This window comes from Barbus barbus, assembly GCF_936440315.1.
Source record: "Barbus barbus genome assembly, chromosome: 14".
Lineage (NCBI taxonomy): Eukaryota > Metazoa > Chordata > Actinopteri > Cypriniformes > Cyprinidae > Barbus > Barbus barbus.
Genome location: NC_136742.1, coordinates 31,203,775 through 31,215,863, shown reverse-complemented (window position 1 = coordinate 31,215,863; position 12,089 = coordinate 31,203,775). Strand labels below are relative to the sequence as shown.

The 12,089-nt window shown below is 35.3% G+C and overlaps 1 protein-coding gene across 3 annotated transcripts in view; it reads right to left on the bottom strand.

Moving 5' to 3' along the window:
* LOC306880250 (serine/threonine-protein kinase PAK 6-like) overlaps positions 1 to 12,089 on the bottom strand; it is a gene marked incomplete at its 5' end in the record, with an annotated part of 28,001 nt that overhangs the window by 4,025 nt on the left and 11,887 nt on the right. For all 3 annotated transcript variants that reach the window (XR_013785064.1, XM_079433659.1, XM_079433658.1), the window contains 5 exons: positions 1,475 to 1,600; positions 2,900 to 3,026; positions 4,542 to 4,675; positions 5,312 to 5,794; positions 10,130 to 10,675. Coding sequence is in view for 2 of the 3 variants with exons in the window: in XM_079433659.1 (XP_079289785.1) it covers positions 1,475 to 1,600; positions 2,900 to 3,026; positions 4,542 to 4,675; positions 5,312 to 5,794; positions 10,130 to 10,675 (1,416 nt within the window). The remainder of the gene's footprint in view (positions 1 to 1,474; positions 1,601 to 2,899; positions 3,027 to 4,541; positions 4,676 to 5,311; positions 5,795 to 10,129; positions 10,676 to 12,089) is intronic.

Below are 12,089 nucleotides of genomic sequence, written 5' to 3'. Positions count from 1 at the left end.
ACTTTTCCCATCATTCTTTATCTTTTTGAACATTAAATGTATCAGTTTATTTTATGCATGCCACCTGGCACAAACTAAAGCTGAACACAACAGACACAAAACCACAAATACCAGCAGATAATGCACAACAAGATGCAAAGTCAGAAGACAATAGAAGCAATGGTCTTCCTATGAAGTGAATTTATATTCCCCGATTCAGTCCATATTTTAGGTGCAGGAGATAGTGTGTCTGTCCAGTATCTGCTCTAACAATCCAGCTAATAGAGAACGTTCTCTCAAAGTTATGAACAAACATTAAATAGAACGTTCGTTTAAAAAAGGTAGCACAAAACATTATTTACACATTGTTCATGGAGGGGTTTTTCTGAAAAGTTTTATTAGAACATTCCTCTAATGCTTTTAAAATGTTATTACATATTTCAGAATACAGAGAACATTCAAAAGCAGCGTTCCCGTAATATTTAAAAGTAATAAAATTGAATGTTCCCTAAAAATTAGTATAACAAAAATTAAATGTTTAAAAAAAAAATTTCCTGAAACATTTTAGTTGGATGTTCATCTAACATTTTTAAATGTTTCTACTCATTTTAGAATGTTCAGGAAACATTAACGTTTGGAAAAATGATACAATGGAATATTCCCTAAATGTTTCAGACAAAAAAAACTAATGTTTAATGTTTCCTTAATGTTTATAACAAAAATTAAAATTAATATGCAGAAATAAAGCTTTCATAACTATTCATTGAATGTTTTTTTCCATGAAAAATTAATGTAGCGTTATTTTTAAATGATACACTTGTTTCGGGACGTTCAGAGATGGAACTTTCCCTCAAGTTTTGCATAACCAAAAAAGAAAAAGAATGAAGAACTACATGGGAACATTAGCAAAAACATTCTTAGAGCATGTATTGTTTAGTAGGAAGGGAAAACTCTTTGTTTTAAACTGATCAATCTCAGTTTTATCTTCTGAAGTCGGTGAAAGTGGAAGGTCATTTCCCAACAATCTCTCAAGATATTACAACACAACTTCAGAAAAAAAGGCAGTATTTTTATATACTTCTTGTGAGCATGAAGGCACGTGTCTTGCATAAGTTTCCAGCATTATTACTGCTCAAACTACCCAGTTTACCTGTTTAACACCACTCTACTCCACGTGTTCCACTATTAAGATCAGGCTTTCCAAACCTTCCGTGAATGAAGCAATGTCAGACCGGTCATGTTCTATTGTAGTAGAGATTTCTAACGCTATTTAATAGATTCAACATCCGGTAAAGCGATATCGTTACGTATCGACTCTAATCTTCCCATTAAAAAGTGTTAATCACAGCATTATATGCTTTAAATATCTGGTGTGGCATTGTGACATGTGGCTCAACCAGCATCTTTATAATAATAATCATACCCATTAAGATTGTTTACTTCATGTCATTTGTGATCTGATGAAATTAAAGATAAGATTGATGATGTTTGTTACCTCAGTGCCGTAGGGGGTCTTTGAAACCACCTCCGGCGCCATCCAATACGGAGTCCCGACTAACGACTTCCTCTTCGGGATGTCTTTGCTGATCTGAGCGCAGAATCCAAAGTCAGACAGTTTGACCTGAAAAACAGAGAATGAGAGACACATCAATTCTGTTCAGATCAATGGCATTTCCAATCTAAATACACCAAAAACATGTACTCCATCAATAATGGGAAAGAGTGCTATTTTAGTATCATTCAGAGGTTTTTATTAATATTTAGAATTTGTTTTTATTTTTAGATTTTCTTTTTTCATTTGAATTTTAGTAATTTTGTTCCGTTTGTCATATTTATTAGCTCTTGTTTCTTTAAAAAAATAATTATATAGTTTTTATTTTTAGATTTTCTGCTTTAATTTTAAAAGTTTTAGTACTTATGTCATGTTTTCTTATTTCAATTAGTTTTTGTTTCTATTTAAATATTTTTATGTTTTTCATTTCCTAAGTTTTACTAATTTTGTAGTGCGTTTTTCTCATTTTTAAATATTTTTATTTTCTAATTTCCTTTTGTATATTTTCTCTTTTCATTTTAATATTATTTAAAGTTGTAGTAATTTGTGTTTTGGTCATTAGTTTTTGTTTCTTTGAAAATATTTCTATATAGTTTTTATTTTTATATTCGTCTTTTTTCATTTTAATTACATTTAAAGTTGTAGTAATTTTGTTTTGTTTTTTGTTTGTTTTTTATTCATTTTTGTTTCTTTGAAAATGTTTCTATATACAGTAGTTTTTATATTTTGTTTTCATTTTAATTTTGATTAAAGTTTAATGAATTTTGTTGTGTTTTGTCATTTTTATTAGTTTTTTTCTTTTTAAATATCTCTTCATAGGTTTTTATTAATTTAATTTCTGTTTTAGTTATTTTAGTACTTGAAGTTAAACTAAACAAACATAAGAAATGTGAAATAAAATAAGTTGAAGGATTATATATATGTGTGTGTGTGTTTTATTTAAAAAAGTGAAATATTTTTTATGGTTTTAGTTAATGACAATAACCCTGGTATACTGACCAAATCTGGTGCAGAAATAATTTTCACTTGCTAGTAATTGTAGTATTTTCTTATAAAATGTAGTCCAATGATATTTGTTTTATTTACAACATCAAAAATATATATTATTTTACAATGTAGAGAGTACACTCTAAAACATCAGAAGACCCACTAAATGCATAATTGATGTTAATATTTTTTTCAAGTCTATGTAGTTAATGATTTATTTAATAACGTAATTTGAATTTAAGGACACTTTTTTGTACTGTAAGCAGTTGATGTGCTAAATCTTAGTCCTGGAAAAGTGCTCAGTTGAGAAGAGCTCATATAGATGTAAATGAAGACTCCTGGAGTGTAATTAGTGGCGGTCAGGATGAGTGTGTGTCTCACCCGGCCGTCCAGCGTGAGTAAGATGGAGTCGCTCTTGATGTCTCTGTGAATGACGCCCTGAGAGTGAAGATAACAGAGAGCCTGGAGAACAGCTTCACACACTGTAGCAATCTGCTCCTCCGTTAGCCTAAACACAGAGAGACACACACACACACACACACACACACACACACACACAGACAGACAGACAGACAGACACACATACAGACAGACAGACACACACACAGACAGACAGACAGACAGACACACACACACACACACACACACAGACAGACAGACAGACACACACACACACACACACACACACACACAGACAGACAGACAGACAGACACACACACACACACAGACAGACACACACACACACACACACACACACACACAGAGACACACACACACACAGACAGACACACACACACAGAGAGACACACACACACACAGACAGACACACGCACACACACACACAGACAGACACACACACACACACACACACACACACACACACAGAGACACACACACAGAGAGAGAGAGAGAGAGAGAGAGAGAGAGAGAGAGAGAGAGAGAGATAAACATGGGCTGTACCTCAGCAAACTGTGAAGTTAAAGCTATTAAACTGTGCTTATATTTAGCAGGAATAACACCACATCTGCTTTAGTGACTCTATTGCTCCCTCTAATGTACATTTAATACACTAACATTCAAATGTTTCAGGCCATTGTGACTTTTAAAAAAGAAATTGATATTTCTATTCATCAAAGACGCATTAAATTGATGAAAAGTGACAGTAAAGACATTTATAATGTTACAAAAGATTTCTGTTTCAAATAAATACTTTCTATTCATCTGTGAATCCTGAAAAATAAAATGTATTACAGTTTCCACAAAAATATTGTGCAGCACAACTGTTTTCAACATTGATAATAATCAGAAATGTTTGTTGAGCAGTAAATCAGTATATTATAATGATTTCTGAAGATCATGTGACACTGAAGACTGGAGGAATGATGCTGAAAATACAGCTGCAGATCACAGAAATATATTACATTTTAATATAGTTTCACATAGAAAACAGCTATTTTAAACATTTTTTACTGTATATTTGATCAAATAAATGCATCAAATAAAAGCATTACAACAATCTTGCCAACCCCAAACGTTTTGAGCACTAGTGCATGTTTATTGGCATTGTGAATATTTGTATAATGCATTACATTTCACAACATATTGACGTTGCATTCTTGCATAAAGTATTGCAGGAACATTACACAAAGTCTGCAATCTAATCTGACTTCATGGCAGGCATTTAATGCTTGATGAAAGAGATTTAGACTGAAGAATGTGTGAAGATCAATAATGAGCTGTAAAAAAAACCAGTTTTCAGATTGTTATGTAACTCTTTCCTTACAGCAGACAGAAAAAATCCTGTTGTTTTTGCTTGAAGCTTTTTAATATACCATCTGGGAGAAGATCTTAACGGTGCCGGTGCAGCAGAAGTTTTCATGGATTGATGTTAACAGCAGCTTCAGTATGATTTCAGGTGAAAACGATGCACCTGATCACTCCGTAAAGTCCTTTACCTCTCATCACTAACATATGATCTGAGGAATCATTCATGTTCATTATATGTTAAAAACTGTTTCTGACCTGGTCTCTGAGACGATGTTGGTTAGAGCGCCGCCCTGCAGGTACTCCATGATGACCCAGAGCTCCTCACCCACCAAAGCACTCTTGTACATCTCCACCACGCTTCTATGCCTGTAATCTCGCATGATAACCACCTGCGTGTAAAGACATACAGAAATAATTTTTCATAATATTACAGTAATAATATATATATATATAGCAAAAGAACGTTTTTGTGTATGTGTGTGTGTGTGACCTTTTATTTCAGTTTTCGCTATTTTAGTACTTAAATATAAATTAAAATAAAATGAGAAACTATGCCTTGGCAACTAAAATGTGTGTGTGTATGTGTGTTTGAGTGTGTGTGTGCGTGTTTTTGTGACATATGAGGACATAAATGTGTACAATGACAGGTATTACAAGGAGAAGGTGATTTATGAGGACATTGCCCCATGTCCCCATAATTCAAAAGGCTTATAAATCATACAGAATGAGTTTTTTTGAGAAAGTAAAAATACACAAACTTTCCTGTAAGGGGTAGGTTTAGGTGTAGGGCAATAGAAATATATATGTATATATGTGTGTGTGTGTGTGTGTGTGTGTGTGTGTATATGTATATGTGTGTGTGTATATGTATATGTGTGTGTGTGTGTGTGTGTGTGTGTGTGTGTGTGTGTGTGTATGTATATGTGTGTATGGTGCTGTTTTGGAATTGCGCTCGCACACTAATTTGCCCTGTTCAGTAAATCTGGCCCTAAATGTGTTGTGAACGACAGATGAGACGCTCATACTTCATTAAAGAGCAGTTCTCTCCTCTGCTGCTTCCGGAGGTCCATCATCTTGACGGCGACCTGCCGCCCGCTGTGCTTCTCTCGGGCGATGCACACCACGCCCGTGGAGCCCTCGCCGATCTTCACGAAGTTCTCCAGATACAAGCGAGGGTCGCCGGTGTCCACCACCATCTGAAGCGCAGCTCTGAACTGCTGGTGGGTGACTCCGGGTGTCTTGGGGCCGCTGCCGGGCGTCTGGGCCGCTCTGAGGCTGGGAGACGAGGCTCCGCTGGGGACCGCGGGCGAGCCGGTCGGAGCGGGTCTGGGCTGAGATGGGCTGTCCTGCGTCAGAGGAACTGAGACTGGAGTCTCAGGGGTTTGGATGGGAGACATCAGGTCTCTGGAGGAACGCCGTGTGTTTTGATGGCTGGTTACTCCGTGGCCTGGTATAGGACTGCTAGTGCCGTTGGGTTTGTAAATGGCTGGGAAACTCGGTGAATTCACCTGCATTCAAGGAAAAGATTAAGTATTTTAATTAGTGCTGTCAAATGATTAATCGCATCCAAATATATATGAAGAGTTAATTTCACCTGTATTCAAGGAAAAATATTATGTATATTGAGTAAACTTCAGACAAAAAGTAGCTTACTACACTGGAACATTATTGTGTTGTTATTGTTAACTAAAACTAGTATACTATAGACCTATTAAAAAAATTTATTTGAAATAAAAAAAATAAATAAATAAAAACATAATATAACTGAAATGAAATACAACATAAATATTAGATAGATAACTTTTAATGAAAATTAGAAATGCTGCTTTGGCAAAAAAAAAAAAAAAAAAAGTAATTTCAAGTACTAAAATGAAAACTAAATAAATTAAACTATAATAAATTTTATAAAAATTAATTACAGTGAAACAGAAATATTTAATATTTGAAACATAATGTGTAATGTATATAATACACAATATTAAATGTTTTTTATATTAAAATGGCAAGCAGAACATAAAAATTAAAAGAACAAACTAAAATTAAAAAGAAAATTGAAAATGTAAAATTAAAACTTATTCAAAATATCAGCAATATATATAATTCAAATCTGTTTGTTTTTAATTATAAAAAATATATAATATAATGGTTTATAATTAAAATAAAAATGTAACTCAATTTTAATTACAAGATATAATATAGTGATATTTAAAAAAAAAAAAATATATATATATATATATATAGTATATTATATATAATATATTGCCAAAAGTATTGGCACCCCCTTCTAATGAACATGTTTGACTACTTTAGTCATTTCCATGAGAACAAATCTTAATGTTTAAGCATATAATGATATTCTAGGGAATTGTGTGCTTCTAATTTTATATCAACAGTTTGGACAGAACCCTTTTCTATTCTAACATGACAGTGTCTCTGTGTATAAGACACGGTTCAGAAAGACATGATTGATTGAGTCAGTGTGGAAGAACTTGACTGGTCTGTAGAAAGCCAAGTCCTGATCCCAGCTGAACACCTCTGGTGTGACTTTATATGCAGACCTTGAGCCAAACACTCATCACCAAACACAGGGGAAGTCGTGGCCTAATGGTTAGAGAGTCGGACTCGTAATCCAAAGGTTGCGGGTTCGAGTCTCGGGCCGGCAGGGATTGTAGGTGGGGGGAGTGAATGTCCAGCGCTCTCTCCACCCTCAATACCACGACTGAGGTGCCCTTGAGCAAGGCACCGAACCCCCAACTGCTCCCCGGGCGCTGCAGCATAAATGGCTGCCCACTGCTCCGGGTGTGTGTTCACGGTGTGTGTGTTCACGGTGTGTGTGTGTGTGTGTTCACGGTGTGTGTGTGTGTGTGTGTTCACGGTGTGTGTGTGTGTGTGTGTTCACGGTGTGTGTGTGTGTTCACGGTGTGTGTGCACTTTGGATGGGTTAAATGCAGAGCACAAATTCCAAGTATGGGTCACCATCACGTCACTTTCACTTTCATTTAAAGTCACACCAGAGGTGTTCAGCTGGGATCAGGACTTGTCTTTCTGCAGACCAGTCCAGTTCTTCCACACTGACTCAATCAATCATGTCTTTTTGAACCGTGTCTTATACACAGAGACACTGTCATGTTAGAATAGAAAAGGGTTCTGTCCAAACTGTTGCTATAACATTAGAAGCACACAATTCCCTAGAATATCATTATATGCTTAAACATTAAGATTTGTTCTCATAGAAATTACTAAAGTTACCTGTTCAATAGAAGGGGGTGCCAGTACTTTTGGCAATATAGTGTGTATATATATACAGTATATATGTAATCTTGTGGCTGTACTTATTTTGCATATATGCATTTTCCAGACACTTTTATTCAAATCGACATACTTTGCTTTAAAGGTAAATATTTTATAACTTGACCTGACCTACATTTCACTGCTGGTTATACCCTGTATAATTGTGTATGTGACAAATAAAAATCTTGAATCTTGAACTTCATGTATTCCCTGGGAACTGAAGCCATGAGTCTGATGTTGTTAAAGCTACAGGTACGTTTATTTTAGTGCAATGCATTGCTGTAAAGGTGAATTTTTTATTTATTTATTTATTTTAACTGAGGGCTGATTTAAAATATTTTTTATAGCAGTTTTTATAGCTGCATTTCACTGCAGTGATACAATTCTATTCTTAACATTATCATTTAATTATTAAATAGTCACTAGATGAATTTCACTAAAAAAATCCTGATCTTATTTCACTCCAAAATCTAAAGAAAAAATGCTTTGCTTGAAAAATTATATATATCTGTTGCATTATTTGCTAAACTTAACCACAATTTTGTGAAATTTATAAAAAAATATCAGGCAAAAAATGATATGCATATAATTTCAGTGCAGATATACATCTTTTCCACGATAAGTAATTTTCAACCATGATAAGGCTCCGCTTGTATTAACCCAGAGAAATCTGTTTAAGATGTTCTTTATCTTTTTACAGTTATGAACAAACGTTCTTCCAGTGATGTTAATAGAGTGTTCATTCAAAAAACAAAGGAATAAAAAAAGGAATGTTTTATTTGTGCGATACTTAATCAAACATTTGTTTTTAAATGTAACTACTTTTCAGAACATCCTGAGAACCTTCAAAAGTAACATTCTGTAACGTTTGCAAGAATTCTAAAACGAACACTTTTAAAACATTTTAAAAACTGGATGTTCAGAGAACATTCAAAAATAACCTTTTAGGAACAAATATTTTTGGTATTTATATTTAGGCTTAAACATTTATATTTAAAGAGATACAGTGGTGTGAAAAAGTGTTGGTCCCCTTCCTGATTTTTTATTTTTTTGCATGTTTGTCACACTTTAATGTTTCAGATCATCAAACAAATGTAAATATTAATCAAAGATAACACAGTAAACACAACATGTAGCTTTTGAATGAAGGGTTTTTTTTTTTGAAGGGAAAACAAAATCCAAACCCACATGGCCCTGTGTGAAAAAGTGTTTAACCCACCCTAAAGAACTGCAGGCCTCACTTGCCTCAGTTAAGGTCAGTGTTCATGACTCCACCATAAGAAAGAGACTGGGCAAAAATGGTCTGCATGGCAGAGCTCCAAGACGAAAACCGCTGCTGAGCAAAAAGAACATAAAGACTAGTCTCAGTTTTGCCAGAAAACATCTTGATGATCCCCAAGACTTTTGGGAAAATACTCTGTGGACTGATGAGACAAAAGTTGAACTTTTTGGAAGGTGTGTGTCCCATTACATCTGGTGTAAAAGTAACACAGCATTTCAGAAAAAGAACATCATACCAACAGTAAAATATGGTGGTGGTAGTGTGATGGTCTGGGGCTGTTTTGCTGCTTCAGGACCTGGAAGACTTGCTGTGATAAATGAACCATGAATTCAGCTGTCTACCAAAAAATCCTGAAGGACAATGTCCGGCCATCTGTTCGTGACCTCAAGCTGAAGCGAACTTGGGTTCTGCAGCAGGACAATGATCCAAAACACACCAGCAAATCCACCTCTGAATGGCTGAAGAAGAACAAAATGAAGACTTTGGAGTGGCCTAGTCAAAGTCCTGACCTGAATCCTATTGAGATGCTGTGGCATGACCTTAAAACGTCGGTTCATGCTGGAAAACCCTCCAATGTGGCTGAATTACAACAATTCTGCCAAGATGAGTGGCCAAAACTCCTCCACAGCGCTGTAACAGACTCATTGCAAGTTATCGCAAACACTTGATTGCAGTTGTTGCTGCTAAGGGTGGCCCAACCAGTTATTAGGTTTAGGGGGCAAACACTTTTTCACACAGGGCCATGTGGGTTTGGATTTTGTTTTCCCTTCATAATAAAAAACTTCATTCAAAAACTGCATGTTTTGTTTACTTGTGTTATATCTGATTAATATTTAAATTTGTGACAAACAATGTGACAAACATGCAAAAAAAATTAAAAAATCAGGCCAACACTTTTTCACACCACTGTAGGTTGAAAGTTTTATTAGATTTATTAATTTTAAATTAAATTAAACAGTAGGCCCACATCAAAATAAATAAATAAATAAAAAATTAGGAACACACACACACACACAAACACAAACACACATGTGTTTGTTTCTGTGAATTGTGGGGACTTTCCAAAGACTTCTATTACTTTTATACTGACCAAACGATATTTTCTATCCCCTAAACCTACCCCGTAGAGAAAACCTGTTTGCATTCTTACACTTTCAGATAAACATCATTTACTATTTTTAATATTTTTTTTCCCTCATGTACTGTATATATATATATATATCCTAATGGAAATTCTAGAAAATTGTTTTTTAGAAAACATGTTTCTTACCTTGAAGTTGTATGTGGACTGAGGCCTCCTCGGTGTTTCTATCTTGGGCTGATCTGAGTTCAGTCTCGCTCCATCTTTTTCGCTGTAGGTGCTGTAGAGACACGATACGGGTCTCTGGTTGGGTTTACCGTCTGTTTTATCAATACCAGGCCCTTCAGGAGCAGTTCTAGGTGCTAGTAAAATGTCCCGGGGCATCAGCACTGGCTGTCCCATGAACATTGATTTGGCTCTCGGTCGTGACTCAGTGGAGTTTATGGTGTAGCTGTTCTTGGATTCGGGCCGTGGGCTTCCGCTCTTGCTCTGGACAGGTCGGGTTCTTGAGTTCCCTGGTTGCCCGTTCCTCCGATTGGTCTCATTGAGCTCCTGATATTCATAAGTCTCTCCTTCAGCTTCCTCACCCAGACGGCCCAGAGACTGTGCTCTTTTCCTTAAAGACGGGCTAGTTCTCCTTAACGAGTTCGAGCTTGTAACAGAGAGTCGATTCATCTGAGCGATCGCCGCAGCAATGTAGTCCTCATGTCCGATGAAACTGCCACGAACGATCCTCTGGAAGAGAGAATTCAACAAGATGTCAACACTGACTCTATTATGACTCAAACGTGTCTCTGCATCAGTGTCTCAGCAATGGATGCTCTGCAGTGAATGGGTGCCGTCAGAATGAGAGTCCAAACAGCTGATAAACACATCACAATAATCCACACCACTCCAGTCCATCAGTTAACATCTGGAGAAGACTAAAGATGAAACAAATCCAGCATTAAGATGTTTTTAACTAAAATATGAATCCATAATCCATAATAACGCTTCCTCCAGTGAAAAAGTGTTCTGGTCTGAATCAGGAGAGAAATCTGCACAGATCAAGCAGCGTTTACAAGACATGTGGCTGGATTTTGATGTGAGAGACAACAGCAGATGCACTTTTTCACTGGAGGAAGCTTTATTATGGATTATGGACTCATATTTGAGTTAAAAACATCTTAATGCTGGATTATTTTCATCTTTTGTCTACTCCAGATGTTAACTGATGGACTGGAGGGGTGTGGATTATTGTGATGTTTTTATCAGACTCTCATTCTGACGGCACCCATTCACTGCAGAGCATCCATTGCTGAGACACTGATGCAGAGACACATTTCTACAAACCTGATGAAGAAACAAACTCATCTACATCTCAGAAGTCCTGAGGATGAGAAAATTTTTTTATTTTTGTATTGTCATAGCTCAGCTGCACACTCAGATCAGTGTCATATGCAGGAAACATATGCAATTATATAATGTGCATGATGCATGACCGCTTTAATTACACCAGTGCATGTCGTGCTTCACATTCCTGCTCCGCAAACTAGGAAACTTTATCCAGCGGGAACAACGACGTGCCTCTCAGATGAAGATGGTGCTTCATCACTCAGTTACCAAAAGTCCAGTTCATGCAGTTAGTTTGATTGACAGCTGATAGATCTTTATACAATTATTTAATTAGGGGATGTTTGTCCCCAGGACTGTTTTAAAGAAAAAAATGATTTTTTATTAGAATTTTTGCCTGATGTTTTGGTTTAACTGTCATGAAAATAATGCCAATAACTTTTGTAAATAATGCAAAAAATATAAATATAAATGTATAAAATTTATTTTTTTAGAGTGAAATATGATCTAGACATATTTTTATGAAATTAACCTAGTGACTATTTACATAATAATGACATAATAATGTTAAAAATAGAGTTGTATTACTGGAATATACAATATATCTACGCAGCGAATATTTGTCTAATATTTTTGATACATTATAAAAAATAATGTCAAAAAACAACAATGAATTAGTTTTGCAGATAATAAAAAAATATATAAAATTTTCTTTAAGCAATAAGTTCTTTCTTTCTTTCTTTCTTTCTTTCTTTCTTTCTTTCTTTCTTTCTTTCTTTCTTTCTTTCTTTCTTTAATTTATTAAATTTGACCTGGA